The 16636-nt window shown below is 36.1% G+C and overlaps 1 protein-coding gene and 1 pseudogene across 3 annotated transcripts; one reads left to right on the top strand and one right to left on the bottom strand.

The window, feature by feature from the left end:
* Positions 1-672: 672 nt before the first annotated feature.
* LOC143257235 (cuticle protein 14-like) lies at positions 673-14740 on the bottom strand. Of its 2 annotated transcripts, none has more exons than XM_076515650.1 (3): positions 14621-14740; positions 1426-1527; positions 673-1153 (listed from the first exon to the last, which is right to left on the bottom strand). In XM_076515650.1, exons 1-3 carry the CDS (start codon positions 14621-14623, stop codon positions 749-751), a joined length of 510 nt encoding a protein of 169 aa, XP_076371765.1. In that variant the 5' UTR covers positions 14624-14740; the 3' UTR covers positions 673-748. The 2 variants fall into 2 exon arrangements, with proteins under 2 accessions (XP_076371765.1, XP_076371764.1); XM_076515649.1 differs by lacking the exon at positions 14621-14740 and adding an exon at positions 2546-2828.
* LOC143254914 (uncharacterized) lies at positions 2723-7907 on the top strand (annotated as a pseudogene). The gene is made up of 3 exons (XR_013030370.1): positions 2723-2866; positions 6486-6587; positions 6768-7907. The product of XR_013030370.1 is annotated as an uncharacterized LOC143254914 (transcript).
* Positions 14741-16636: the final 1896 nt, after the last annotated feature.

Here is a 16636-nt window from a genome sequence, read left to right as displayed (position 1 = left end):
TGATTGAGGATTTGAATAATTTTGAATTTTGACTTTCTAATTTCGATTTTGGATCTTGAATCAATTTTGATATTAAAATATTATGAATTTGAATCTGTTTTGTTGCCATTTAAAATTTTGAGTCTTGACAAAGGAGCTCCGAGTGGTTGAAAACTTTAGAAAATTCCTCTGAAACTAGAGAAACAGAATTGGGCGCATTCCTCCGCCACGCGGTGTTATTCATATTCGGATCTCAAACAAATACGAAAATGTGTCGGTGTATCCGTCGTTATCAACGGACACGGCAATTTTTGGGAGAAAAATGAGGAATAATATTCTAAAAACGTTCACCAAGTTTAATCAAAGTCTGTTCATTTTTAACTGAATTATAAAGGAAAGTAGTGTGAAAAATCATCCCTCATGTTAATACGTAGTGATTTTCGTGGCCTTGCTGTGACCTTCACTTCCGACTTTTACCATCTAAAAACTAATTAGTTCTAAATAGTGAAAGATAAATATGTGTGATAGTGTTTGTACCAATTATTGTAACGGAATTTTGTCAAGATAAATAAACATGTGTCATAGTGTTTGATTAAAGTATAGCCCAAATAGTACGGCGGTATTTCTTGAGCGGCTGATGTGTTTATAAGGAAACGGACGAAGCGAAAACGAATAATTATATTCTGTGGTGTTTTATTGTTGCTATGTATAACACCAATCACGTAACGGAAACATTGAAATACAGACGACATTCAGTAAATATTTTTTTCTACCAAACCAGTCTGCCAGCCAGACGAGGAGCCAACCAGGGACTTGCAAGTGGAAGACCAGAAGAGAGTGTCAGTAGATTACGAATTGGGACAGTAGCAGCAAGAGGGACAGTGGCAGGAGCTGAAGCGAGAGGGATTCTGGCTAAAGGAACAGCTATCTTGTCGACCTTGTTGATCGAAGCGCTAGCGGGATCTTTCGCTTCCACGCCGGGCTCGTTAGTATCGATGTCGGTGCGGAATCCGGCGGCATCGGCCACGTAGTTGACGGTACGGATACGTCCGTCAGCTGTTCTCAGTCCGTAGGATCCGATCTTAACATTGCCGAGGGCGTCGCCAGACTCTTTGCGGAAACTTCCTCCGGTCAATGACCCTTCGTCATAGGCGAAGTTGTAGTTGCCAAGAACCTGGAAAAGGAACGGTACGTTCGTATTCATATCATATAGGAATCCAGTAGAACAGAACGTTTCTATTCATATAACATGAAATGTGAAAAAAATCAAATGAAACAAATAATTTGTTGTTAATTTCACCACACCTGGCGAATCCACCAGTTTCAAAACGGATTGTTTCGTTTAATTGTTGTAACGTTCTGAATGTTTAAGAACTTTGAAATATCTTAGAGAGAACTGATGGGAAGTGACTGTTTTATAAGTATTCTAAGTGTATCTAAACTTACATCTTGGTTCCGAATTCGGGTACTAGCTCCTGTTCCTAGAACGCCAGGAGCGTAGATAATGCCAGCTTGGGTAGCGGCGACCAATGCACACAGAATAAGTACCTGAAATAAGGATTTATGTATTAATTAATGTAATAAAGTTAGAGATACAAACAGTTGGATATATTTATCACAGTGTGTTCTAGAGAGCGCTTTTCTTATAGCAAAGCCACATCCGGCTCTCTGCTGAGTCCACCGAGGGTAATCGAACCCCCTGATTTTAATGTTGTAAATACGTAGACTTACCGCTGTATCAGCGGGGGACTTTGTGAAGGTGAATACAGGTTAGCCAATACCAGTATAATATTCAGTGTTACTATAACAACGAAGAATATTTGTAACCAAATCAATTCGTAATCTGACAACACTAACTGTATTTGTTCAATAAATGTGACATTAGCACGAAATATTCAATTATAATTAACAAGTTAAATTTGTTCTTACTCGTGATGGTTTTCCAAACAGAAGAAAAAAGATAAATAAACACATATATAAATCGAGAAAGAACCAATCGGATTTTCTTTATTTTTTGAAATTGGTGCAAAGCTACTCGAAAACCATCTGTCCGAGCCGTCCCAAATTTAGCTTCACTCTGTTGTCAACCCACAGTGGAGCTGACTATATGTTAGAATACCTCGAAGGCTGAAAGAGCGAGCATGTATGGTGTGACGAAGATTCCACCCTGTGACTCTCAGATTACGAGAAGAGCGCCCTAACCACTTATTCATGGCTTGCGGGTTAGATAGACAGACAACAACAACAACCACAATATATATATATTAAAACAAAAAGGTAACATGTTAAAAAGAGCCTTTTTTATTTTCTTATGATGTTTCATAACTCTCAGTGTTTGTTAAAGGTTGGAAACCCTCTAGAATGACGACAACAAATAACATCAGATAATAGTTGTCTATTATTCTACTCAAAATAAATAGAAATGTATCTGAAGTTTAATCGGTGTCTTCGTTGAAAACTATTTGAATTTTGTTTGGAATTTTAAAATTTCATGAAAACTAACAGTAATAACAGACGTGATAAACCCAATTATCAACTTACTCTAACTTACATAACTTCAACTTACCTTCATCTTAAGAGTTTCTCTGTACTCCAAGTTTCTAAGACTGGATGTTTGTGTTAAGTTGTGAAAATTCTCAAGTTTAAATACTGACTCTAGCTTGAGGTGTGTAGACGAGTTCTTATTATTATTGGTCGTTAGTTAAATTATAAGAAAATTGTTCTAACGAAACTCAGTCTTCTAATGTCATCATCTATCTTTTGTGTTCCGACCTTGGATAATGATGCAACTTGTAGATACGTTCATCTCCATCTATCAGCAGAACCTGTTTTGGTGAACCGAAAAAAGAAACTCTACATTGAGAGGTTCGTTTATACAGCGCTGAAGGTGTGATAAATGTACGTTTATTCAACTGCTGTATTTGCAACGAAAAGTAGGTTTAGTTGGTAGTGTCGTAAATCTATAGAAAATTACGGTTTCGCATAATGCATTTGAAAAAGTTCTTTAAATGGGTTATGAAGGATCTAAATGCTGGGCTTAATTCAACCAATTTTTGAGAAAAATACGCTTGGCCAGTTCGTTTATTTATGAATTTCGAGTAAAGCTAAACGAAAACTATCTACTCTAGCAGTTCCTAATTTAGCAGTATTAGACTAGAGGAAAGGCAAGTAGTCATCACCACCCACAGCCAACTCTTGGGTTCATCTTTTATTAGCGAATGGTGGGATTGACTGTCACATTATTACGCCTCCACGGCTGAAAAGGCGAACATGTTTGGCGTGTGGGGTATTCGGATTCGCGACCCTTAGGTTACGAGTGGAGTACCTTACCCAACTGGCCATGCTGGGCTTCACTTGATAAGATTATTTTAGAAGTTTTATAAAACTTATAAAATATGCTTTTAAGAATTGTGGTTTGACTTTCGAAACGTTCTTGTTTTCGTCTGAAACTTGTACTTTCGTTTTGAGTTTTTTTCTGAAACTTTGGGTTTGGTGTTTGAGTTTTCCAAGCTTTTTTCCGTCTGAAACTTTGGGTTTGGTGTTTGAGTTTTCCAAGTGTTTTGGTTTTAGTTATATAAAGTTCGAGCGTCAATAAATTTGAAATATGGAGATTTTCTGTTAAATTAAATTTATTTTATAAGTTATTTTAAGTAGGTTGTTGAATTTCGTCCGATTTTGAACTTCCTGAAATACGATTTTGAAATGCTTTAATTTTGCACCTTGAATTAGTTTGATATTTTCATTTAAAGTGTTTCTAGTCGAGGACTTGAGGCATTTTGAAGAGTTTTTGGTTGAGGACTTGAATTGTTTTGAAATGTTTTTGGTTGAGCTTTTGATTTCTGACTTTTTAATTGTGATTTTGGATATGGAATCAATTTTGATTTTGAAATATTATCATTTTTAGTTTCTGCTATTGTAATCTAAGATTGTGTTACTGTAGTTTGGAGGTGCTGCTGGTTGAGGCGTAAGTCTAAGTGCTTATGCTGTTGCGGCGCCAGGATATTTTCGTTGAGGAGTTAAGGGGTCTTAGGTAAACTGTGGAGGGGCTTCCCAAAATGCCATCAATATGAAGCACAGATGGTAAATTATAATAATGTAAATACCAAGGTACATTTCAGAAAGGTGTGCTTTTTTGAACTGCGTTTTCAATTCAGTATTCATTGGAAACTCATACTTTGATTAATAATTCATTATTACAAATTAGAAATAATATGTTTATGAAAATATGCGTGTATGTAAAAGAGGAAGCTCACCTAAATTCCACCCAAGGTAATACATAATAACAAAGAAAATCAAGATTAGTTTAGATTAAACATTTAATATACCACTAAGAGTAAAGCTACAAATCAAAAGAAATATAACATAAAAAATTAGTTTGCATAGCAGAAACGAATTATATCATGTGAAGTTAATACAGTCTGAGTAAAAGTAAGGTCACTATCAGGCTAACTATCTTTCACCATGTTGTGTTTATAGTCAGTATTACTTCAAAACAATGCACCTGTTCCGGTGATTGCCAGCAAATGTGTCTATAACAGGATCAATATCGAGTTGTTTTGCCCTCCTGGAGTTTACTGATATGACAGTAAGGTTGTTGGTGCAGTTGTTACCACTGCTGTTGAGCAAGTATGTCTTGAGAAGCTTCAGACACGAGAAACTTATATATATATACATATATAACATGTGACATTATATATATATGACAACGTAATTTTGGACTGCAATATGACCTGGCCATGATCGGATTACGGGTTGAAATGTCTAAGGTTCGAGCAGAGTTGTTCTTCTGAACTCTTCTTTCACTTTCAGCTGTGAATATGTGAAAGTGGTAACAGACATTTTTATTCTGACGAGTTACCTACTTTAGTCAGCAGCGCTGGGCCTAAACTCTAAGTGTATCAGACGCGACTATTTATCGACGTGTAACGTAAGACGCCGTTCACGTTGAAAATATAGTCAATTGTATAAAACATTAGTATATTTGCATTAGGCCTATATAATTTTCTCACTCATTAAAAAAAACATAGGTTTCATATTGCTACTGTTTGGTATTTACTACCTTTTGTTTTGTTTTTGTTAAGCCCTTTTTTAGCACCATCTTTAGTGTATACTTTATTTAGAAAGTTTTATTATTTTATTATCAGCACTATTTTTTTGTATTTGTAAAAAAAATAGACGGAGAAAGAAGGTGAGGTAGATGGGTGTGACACCTCTTCTAGAACAACTTGGTGACTGGCACCAAGGATGAATTAGATCAAGGCGTTTCAAGAGTTAAAACGACGAAGAGACAGTTGTACCTGTCGTCGAGATAGGGAGAAAGTCCCAAGGTTTCTTCTGAAAATCCTGTCGCTAAACTAAGAACTTCATGAGCACGAGAAAGGCTAGAACAAAACTATGACTGTTGTCTTGGTAATGAAGGTTATCTTCCAACAGACTTTGTTTTAAAGATAATTGTCACTCCGAGATAAAGGACGTCTCAACGCTAGTCTGCTTAATGTAAAGAAGAGGACTTATAAAAGCAGAATTCTCCGCCTCTGTTATTTAATAGAACAGTCTAAGTCGTAGCACATTCATAAAGGTAAGGCAATTCTCTCTCGTTTTCGTACTTTAAAAATTACTCAATCTTTTAAATTAGTGAGTAACGTGCTAAAAAAGTAACATAACGCTGTTAGGCTTAACTTTAAAATTTGTTATCTGCTACGCTCTCCCTTTAACAGCGTCTCTATGGTAACATTTATCATAAATATCACACTTGTTGTTATGTTTACTGCATATACAACCACCTAAACTACTGATTACTCCTCAAAGGGCCTGGCATGGGCAGGTGGATTAAGGCGTACACCTGACATGATCGCGAAATTCGAAGACAAACAAGCTCTTTAAAGATGGTGAAGATAAACCATAACAATGATTGACTTAACGTTCTAATGCACAGTTTTTTTATTCTCTGCACATCTTTTGTGTACTCTATAACCCAAACTTAACAAGTGAAACTGAAACTTGTATAACCCGAAATTAAATGTAAAAATAAATCATTTTAGCGATTTCATTTTTTCCCCCAATCGAAAATTCTAAAACCTAAAAAATATCTTAATTTTACATCTTACAGTTTCTTAACAACAGACAGTTGAATTATTTTATCTTATTTAACAGTTGATTTTTTTCTTATTTTATCAAAGGCCCTAGTTTTATGTGCTCTAACTGTAATAATACTTTATAGGTCCTCATTTATCCTACTCTAACTATTGTTATATTTTGCAGATTCTCATTTATTTTGCTTTACTTGTTCTTATATTATACAGGTCCTCATTTACCCTATTCTAACTGTACTTATACTTTACAGTCCTCATTTTCCGTACTCTAACTGTTCTGATACTTTACAGATCCTCATTTACCCTACTCTAACTGTTCTGATACTTTACAGGTCCTCATTTTCTCTACTCTAACTGTTCTGGTACCTTACAGATCCTCATTTACCCTACTCTAACTGTTCTTATACTTTACAGATCCTCATCTTGTGTGCTCTTGTTGCCGCCACCCAGGCTGATTTGATCTACGCTCCTCATTATCTTGAAGCTGGTTGAAGCTCCCAGTTCCGTAACCAAGATGTAAGTGACTTTACAAACAGTTTCTAGGTTATCTGTGGTCGAACTACTCTGATATTAATCACGTTATCTCTTACGTTAATGAAGGTATATATATATTTACAAATGTAGTTTTAATTTGATTTTCTCTCGTGTACCTTGAATAAACTTTTTATCTTGTTATAATTTTTTTTATCCGTACAGAATGTCGGAAACTACCACTTTAGATACAACGAGGGTCACACTTCCGGAAGCACTTTGTGTAGAGAATCCGGCGATGCTTACGGTAACAAGATCGGTTCTTACGGTCTAAGAGACGCGGACGGCCGTGTCCGTCTCGTTAACTACGTGGCTGATGCCGCTGGCTTCCGTACCAACATCCAATCCAACGAACCCGGCGTGGAGCCAAAGGACCCTGCTAACACCTCCATCAACAAGGCTGTGGTCGCTCCAATCACGTACGCTGCTGCTGCCCCTGCTCTTACCTACGCTGCTGCCCTGCTCCAGCCCATGTGGCCCACCCAACAGCTTATAACTATGTTCACGGTCTTGGTTACTATGGTGGTGCCCACTTGGGTGCTGCACCCTACTACAACTATGGCGGTTATCTCTGGTAAATCAAATAACCCCTCAGTTCGAAAACATCGGAAGACCTCAAGTACGGCTGTCACGTATGACAAATAACGTGAACTGTTCTATAGTTTGACTACTTTTTTCTTATCTTGTATATCCGTGTGCTTGACTAGTTACGTCAATGTTGAAGTGTAAGGTAAAACAACATGTTAGAATGGTGGACTACATATTTTTTAAATTTCGTACACAAGAATTCTTTACTGTCAGTTTTAATACGATTGGAACAAACTGCATTGATTAGTGAGAGAATAAGGTATATTCTCTCTTACAAGTGGGCTAGGCGAGGCTAATGAGTTAGCGTGTCAGGCTGTAGATCCAAAAATCTAGGGCTCGAGTCCCATCACATGTTTTTAAGTGTATAATTTTCTTTGTTAATTTTTTTAATGTGCCAAACTTACTGAGGGAGCGAGAGTCGTGGGAAGATGGGCATTAAATAGGTTTATAAAACTGTACACCTCAAGGTGCAGGGTTCGATCTCCGCTTTATGGCTCGTGCAATTCAATCTCGACACGATTTTGCTTGTTTTACGAATGTGCATTTTTTAGATCGTTTGCCACCAGAGGGAGCCCAGTAGTTTGATCAGAAGGTAGCGCGTAAATGTCGTTGATCAGTTCTCATTTATTTTTTTAAATGTGTTTTACTTCAATATTCATTTGTTTATTGAAAATCAGCTATTTGAAATGGGGCTTCACATCACGTATCTGTGTTTAAATTTTGTATATTGGCAAAAATAAATATTACTTAAAAAATAAATCGCTATTTTTTTCCATTTCATCTCAGTGTTAAACCCTGAATAATCACTATTGAACATATATTATAATCTAAACTTTAATTGAAGCTGAAACCGTTTAGCACAAATTGTTCAAATCTAGAGTCACTTCGTACAACAGTTATCCTTGAATAACTGTGTATGGTTATCGGTCAATAGTAGTAAAAATAGCACTATTAACACAAATTTAAATACGACATCTTTGTTCCACGTCAGATTACTGGAATGTTTTCGAACATTATTAACACAAATATTGAAGCTATTCCTAACTTAAATAAGACATTTTTGTTCCATCAGATTACTGGACTGTTTTTGAACAGTATTAACACAAGCGTTGAAGCTATTCCTAACTTAAATAAGACATCCTAGTTCCACGTAAGATCAGCGGGCTGTTTTCGAACACTATTTATAGAAATGTTGAAGGTGTTCCAAATTTAAATAATACATCTTTGTTTCATAGAACTGATTATGTGTATTATAATCACGTTTTCACAGGAAGGTCATAAAGCCTGCTTAATAGTAAAAGTTATTATACAGATGTGTTCAACTTTATTTACATTCTCATTATATCACTAGTCCACCAATGAGATACAACACAGAATTTCAGGACAAGGTCCTCACTCGCTGACAGCGACGTCTTGGTCCAATGGCATCATCTGGTTCATCTTCTCCCCTCCCCCTATGTTTTCAGTTATTTTGGATAGCGACAAGGAATTAACTCCAGATAAGATTACACACCTGTTGAACCAAGTGCAGACTAGAACTAGAAAATATGCGAGGAGTTTATGAGAAGTGATGTTAGCAAAATATAATTTCAAGCAATAGACTGAATAATAAGACACTAGTTAATATCAACTACCGACAACTCTTGGGCTACTATACTTTCACCAGATAGAAGCAGTTCATCTTCGGTCATAGAGTGTACCAGAGCAGAAAATGTTGGACGCGAGTCATGTTTGTTTTAAATTTCGCACAAAGCTACTCGAGGGCTATCTGTGCTAGCCGTCCCTAATTTAGCAGTGTAAGACTAGAGGGAAGGCAGCTAGTTATCACCACCCACCGCCAACTCTTGGGCTACTCTTTTACCAACGAATAGTGGGATTGACCGTCACATTATAATGCCCCCACGGCTGAAATGGCGAGCATAAAAGGGCGAGCATATTTGGTGTGATAAGGATTCGAACCCGCGACCCTCAGATTACGAGTCGAGTACCTTAACCACCTGGCCATGCTGGACCGCGAGTCATGAATACTGAGAGTTATGGCTGGACATGTTACCCACTAGTGGTTTTTCTTTCCCTTGATAAGTTTTATTTGTGTACATAACATGGTATTAAATTTGTTGTACGTTCTACTAACAGTGTTGGTTATCACTAATAGTGCCGGTTATAAGTTTGTTTTAACAAAAATAGTGCCGGTTATAATTTTGTTATACGTTACATCTGCAGGATTGTTTATAATTTCGTTATAATACTAGAAGTGTTAGTTATAAGCTTGCTCTAACAATCAGTGTTATAAGTTTGTTACATGTTACACTAGCAATGTTGGTAATACATCTTTCCACAATAATAATGTTTTATAAGTTTAAGAATGTAATGTCGTTTAGATGATTAAATGACGTTCAGTTTGTTTGAAGTTAAGAACGTGAACAAAGGGCTATTTGTGCTCTTCCCACTATGGGTATCGAAACCCGGTTTTCAGCGTTGTTCTACAACGGGACATTTCCTTGAGTTTGTTTGTTTGTTTTTGAATTTCGCGCAAAGCTGCACAAGGGCTCTCTGCGCTAGCCGTTCCTAATTTAGCAGTGTAAGACAAGAGGGAAGGCAGCTTGTCATCATCACCCATCGCCAAATCTTGAGCTACTCTTTTACCAACGAATAGTGGGATTGATCGTAACGTTATAACGCCCCCACGGATGAAAGGGCAAGCATGTCTGGTGCGACGGAGATTCGAACCCTGGACCTTCAGATTACGAGTCGAACGCCTTAACCAACCTGGCCATGCCGGGTCGTTTCTTTGAGAAGCTAGTCAACAAGTTGTTGTTTTTTTTTGTCGCAATAGGTCTCGCCTAGAAACCGGGTTCAGATACTCGTAGTGGGTAGAACACAGATAGCCAATTGTGCACCTTTATGATTAACTGCAAACAAACAAACTCTCTCTAGCAATCAAGAAAAAGAAAAAAGAGGTGACTTATAATTGCACCTAGTGTTTTACAGTCAAATCGTCTAAACAAAGTAGGCTTAAGCTCACACACTGAAGACGATAAACGTTGCTTTTATTTTCAATGTAAATAGTTTTCTAATGTTATAAATATTTAATAAACACAACAAAGACTGATTTCACGAATATAGTACAGCCTAGGTTGTCTCATATAATTATTTTATTCATTGTCATTAATACTTAATATTTAACTGCCAACGAAGATGGTTTGAAGTTTGTGAGAAAGATCGAAGACACCATTTTTATAAGCTCGTGAAGTGAGCCCCTTCGATATCATAAATTATTTCCCGATAAGCTTTGAGTGGCAGTCAATTCTTGAATAGTAGAAACACTTTGGCACTTCATCCTGGTTTTCGCCATTTTTGTTAGGCCTATTCAGGGACCTTGTTTTACCAGATTGGTCGTTTCACATTGAAAGGTTTAACTTTTGAAACTCTCATACAAATTAAAATTTAAACCTAACGTTAAAATAAAAACGTGCATTTGAACTTGAGTTTCATGTTTAGTAAAAAGAATCACTATTATTAAAGACTTTTATTTAAAACATTTATTATAAATAGTTTTAAGTAAATGTTTTAATACCCCTATCAGCCATCTTTACTATATGTTTCCTTCAATCTTATTCCTCGACATCATGAACTAGTTTTTGCCTCTTTTGTCAGGCCTAATCTGTCTATTTGTTAATGAGTTTTGACGTTTAACGAAAAGTCTCATTGGCAGCGACTTTTGTCACAAGAGTTACTAAAGGCGGAAATATACGAAATCACACTAATGGGAAACTTAAGGAATATAAAGATAATTTTGTGTTCCGAGAACAAAACTAAAAATTAAACTAGAGACAATTCAAAATGTTAGAGCTGTTGTGTGATGCGTAAAGGCAGACCACTGCTGTTCTACGTAATATAGCGACACTTTGTGTCATGATTCAGTAGTAGAAGGATAAATGGGTTTGGATTACAGTGGATTCTGTCCTTCAAAAACTGGATCAAGGCCGGACAATGATGAGAGAAAATATCACGAACCACACCCTCTAGGACCAAGCACGGGCTTTACCTCTGATCACACGTAAGTTTGTAGCGATAACCTTCAAAGAAAAAGGCTTGTTTCAAACAGTATATATATATATATATAAAGAGAACAACAACAACAAAACTCCGTGTTTATGATCCACAGTTTTCCTTCTCTGTATTGCTCAGAGCGAAGAAGTTGAGCTATTATAGTGCAGATGGATGTCGGATGAACGTACAAAAGACGAAAATAATCAAATCGAGTATCATTATATACTAGGTTTAAACAGTTCCGTATTTCAGTCGATGTTCCCTCTCCATCATGGTGTTGTGTATGAACTCACGACCTGAAAAATTAACATCTTAAACATCTTAAACGATTTTTTCAAAGAATTTTCTCACAAAACCATCAACATAATTTCACAAAACAGAAAGCTAAAATACAATCTTACAAAAAGAGATATTAATTCCATTAAAAACCTAAAACAAGACAAAAACATAAAAATTCTAAAAGCAGATAAAGGTAACGCTATAGTCATAATGAACACGAATGAATACATCCAAAAAATGAAGAACATCCTATCAGACACGAACAAATTTAAACCAATACACGCAAATCCAACAAAGACGCAAGAGACGCAACTAAACAAATTACTACTAAAAATGAAAAAAAACCAACATAATTTCACAAACACTTTATTCCTACCAACGTAAAACCGACTCATGCACACCACAAATATACGGCATCCCCAAATCTCATAAACCAGATTGTCCATTACGACCAATAATGTCCACATATGAATCGTTTAATTACAATGTTGGTAAATACATAGCATGGGCATTCTCTAAATATGTAACATCAGCCAGCTCATTCATCAAAGACTCTTTTAATTTCAAGTCTAATCTAAATCAATTTAATCATAAAGCCTTAATGGCCAGTTTCGATGTTATATCCCTCTTTAGAGAAGTTTCAACCACTGTAGACAGCAAGATAGCCTTAGAACTCTATGTCCGAGACCCTAACCCATCTGTAGACGTTCCCAGCAATCAATTAGCAACCCTCATAGAATTCACCATGGTAAAGACAAACTTCATGTTCAAGAACCACAACTATATACAAAAAAATGGCCTAAGCATGGGCAACCCAGTATCACCAGTTCAAGCCAATATTTTTATGACACAAGTTGAAACACAAGCAATTAACACAGCATTACATCCACCACTATACTGATACAGATATGTAGATGACACGGTTGCGGGATTCAGATCTACAGAACACACACTTAATTTTTTCAATCACATTAACTCCGTACATCCCAAAATTAACTTCACATGTGAACAGGAAGAAAGCAATTAAATATCATTTCTTATCCTCAAAATTACAAGAACCGACACACAATTCAAAACAGAAATCCACCGAAAAATCACCCATACTGGATTATACATTCCTTGAAACAAAACAAAAACTCAACATACTAAGAAACCAAATAAACACAGCCATAAAACTATGCTCACCAGATAAAATTAACGATGAATTAGATAAACTAAAACAATACTTCATCAACATCAATAAGTTTCCTCCACAAACCGTAGAAAACATTATACGCACACACCTAGACAGAAAGCAAAATCAATAAACAAAAGTAAATATATCTCACGAATCAAAAAATCACGAAACCATATACTGCTGCATACCATGTATTCACTACATCAGCAGAAAAATAATCAACATTTGGTAAAAACTTGTAACAAGATATGACATTCCAGTTAATACTAAATTTATTCAAAACCAGGCACAAAACTGAGGTCTATACTATGTAAAAACTACACTGACAAACACAACACCGACATTATTTATAAAATACAATGTGATAACTGACACGACTTCTATATTGGAGAAACAAGTAGAAAAATGGAAACCAGATTCAAAGAATATAAAAAAGTCACCTTCACACGTTTTCGAACACTGCAAGTCAAATAAACACAACATAACCTTAGAAAACACTCAAATACTAAATAAAGAAACAAACATAAACAAACGCAAAATTAAAGAAGCCTTACTTATACAACAACTTAAACCCAAAATAAATTAATATAAAGGAACAACTTTATACCTATATTAAATATAATAATAATAATTAAAAAAAAAATCAAACATCTAACATTGCCCTCTACGTTCCGACACTCAGTTACACAACCCCTTCCAAACATGTGGTCAGCTTCCGGTCAGTTACCTCTTTCTTTCTTTGTGAACCTGACGATGACCGAAGAAGGTCGAAATGTTGTTCGCTCTTCTACGTAAAATATTTTCTCAACCCAAACGAGCCGTTTTTGCATATATATATATGTTGTGCTCCCTAACCACCTGGCATATCTCAAGCCTACTAGAAAACGCAGTTTTTGATATATTTCGTTGAGAACTCACTGCAATTCACTTTTACTGATACATTACAAGTGTTTTGTGTTGATTAATTCGTCACGAAAGTTTTGAATCTGGCGTTATCTATAATTGCCATATAATGTTTTGTTAATTTGTTCGAATTTATTCCTTTTATTATGTACCAACATTCTTTACAAATCCCTTAGATAAACATACATATAGAAAGAAGAATAAATGTAGTAATAAGTTCTGTTAGACTTGAATAATCAACGAATATTTTTATCAATAAAGATTCATTAAACAGTTCTCCAATGGAACATTAACAAGTCTACGGTCTTACGTTGCTAAAATCTGGGGTTCGATTCCCTGCACTGGACAGAACAAGTAGTTCAATATGGTTTTGCTCTCAGAACAAAAAGCTAATCAGAGGATATACATGAAACAAAAAGTATGCCACGTAACGTATTTTGTTTGAATTAATCTATAAAAAAAAACAGGGAGTTATATTTTTTATCTGCATTTTTGACAATTCACGGGTTTGACAACAACAGCACTGAATAAGATAAATGTCGTTTCACTTCACTGGCTCCACCTTGCGTCGTGAATCCGATTATTTTTCAGAAGCTGTTCATGCGGTCTGTCAGACGCTGATGGACACATTCTAACCGTTAACTGAGTGGATAATACCGCTGATCTCCACACCAGTGCTCATAGCAACAGTCCCAATACCAACAGTAGTAAGGACATTGTAAACTCCGTGATCAACAAGTTTGATGTGTAGGGCCCTCTTGCATTGAGATACGCTACCAGTTAGGCTACAATACACTATCCCGACTATTATGGCTACTGGAGCTCCCCCTATTAATAAGACTTAAAGAACAAAACAAAATTATTTTTGTGTCAATATAAGTAATGAAAAATTTTGACGAGACGTGGTTTGAAGATTTGAAAACTAAACTTTCTGTATTTTATCATTTTCTTTACGAAATGTTTAATTTTACTTAAAGCTCTAGGTCTAAATTTTATGTCATCAGTTTACTACACTTACCATCAACTCTACACACTACACTTCTATCAATAGGTAGAAATTCACCTACCCGTCAGCTCACACATCTATCCACATGTAGAAACGTTCCACTCCAACTCTCAACCACATACTATACTTCACCCACTTAAGTATGACATATAAAGAGAAGGGAGTGAACAAAAGAGGAAACGTATTTGTACACAAATAAAACAGTACGGATTTTTTGTACGTAACAAGGAAAATAAGAACGAATATTCAAAACACTGATTTCGTAATGTTTGCCAGCACAAGGTCTCCGAAATCCTGCGTAAACAATCAACGCTACTTTGTGGGTTATCTTTATAGTTTGGTATTTAGCAGGGTTTGAAAGAATGAAATAGGGGTTGCTTTAATTATGTACAGTATTGTGCAAAAGTGTTAGGCCAAAGTCAAATATTATATTTCAGGCTGCTTTAAAAGAACAATGGAAGCTAAACCGCATGTGAAACACCACACTTTTATTAATCTTCATATTTATTACAACATAAACTCAGTGGAAGTGCTTGAGTTCGGCAAACAGTTAATGTTTTGTGTGGCCCACTTTTACTTTAATAATTGCAGACAGTCTTTTAGGTATTGTTGTAACATATTTCTATGGGGGACATTGTGTCATTTGAATGACTCCAGTAACTTCCTTCTTAGCTACGTAATTTCTGCATAGATTAGACGAGTGTTTGGGGTCATTATTTTCTTGGTAATTGAATCCTTTACTAACAATATGCAAACCACTGGGTATACTATGATGGATCACTACCTTACGGTACTTGTACTGGTCCATTATTCTATCTATTTTGCAAGTATCTCCTGTCTCCTCAGCAGGAAACCACTCCCAAACCATCACGCTGCCTCCCCACTCTTCAAGTATCTCTTGTCTCCTCAGCAGGAAAACACTCCCAAACCATTACACTGCCTCCCCACTCTTCAAGTATCTCCTGTCTCCTCAGCAGGAAACCACTCCCAAACCATCACGCTGCCTCCCCACTCTTCAAGTATCTCCTGTCTCCTCAGCAGGAAAACACTCCCAAACCATCACACTGCCTTCCCACTCTTCAAGTATCTCCTGTCTCCTCAGCAGGAAAACACTCCCAAACCATCACACTGCCTTCCCACTCTTCAAGTATCTCCTGTCTCCTCAGCAGGAAAACACTCCCAAACCATTACACTGCCTCCCCACTCTTCATGGTAGCTGCTATGCATTGAGGTAAGTATTTTTCACCCTTTTTCCGTTGGATGTACAACCTATGCTTTGAACAAAGTATTTCAAACTTAAACTTATCCATCCATAGCACCCTTTTCCAATCATAAACACTCCAGTTTTGTACTTTTTGGCAAATTTCGGTCTCTTGACAATATTTGGAGATCAAAGTAAAGGTTTTTAACTGCTTCACAACCAAATATTTTATTTTTGTTGAGTCTTCTTGATACTGTAGATCTGGACACTTTTCTGTCTTTTACTACATGGTTGTTTATCTCATGCTTGAGATCAGTGACAGTCTCCATTCTGTTCTGAAAGCTCAATGAACGAAAATATTTAACATCAGTATCATCGAGTTTAGGTGTTCTGCCTCTTCCTTTTCTGTTTTCATATTTACCTGTCTTGGTCTCACGATCTAGGATGTACTTGACAATGTTTGGGGAATATTTCAAGTCTGCATCAATTTGTCAGAAAGTCCAACCAGCATCATGTAAAGCTTCGATACAAACTCTCTGCTCTACTGAAAATTCTCTGTGATTTTTTCATGTCCATTGAATATGCCAGATACATTTACAATTGCATAAACTTTGATGAGGGAATGTTACCAGTGGAAAAAATATTCAGTGTCATTTTGTAAATTTGGTTCAAGATAACATCAAATTTATAGATTTTTATTCAACTTAAGATTAAATTCGTGGATGTTTATTTAAATCCACATCAAATATGAAGACGTTTATTCGATGATGTATTTCTTTAAGTTAACATTAAACTTGTAAATGTTTGTTTCAGTTAATATCAAAGTT

Source organism: Tachypleus tridentatus, chromosome 7 (genome assembly GCF_004210375.1).
Source record: "Tachypleus tridentatus isolate NWPU-2018 chromosome 7, ASM421037v1, whole genome shotgun sequence".
NCBI classification, from domain to species: Eukaryota; Metazoa; Arthropoda; class Merostomata; order Xiphosura; family Limulidae; genus Tachypleus; species Tachypleus tridentatus.
Note: the sequence above shows the minus strand (reverse complement) of the source record. Positions and strands in the feature narration are given on the sequence as shown.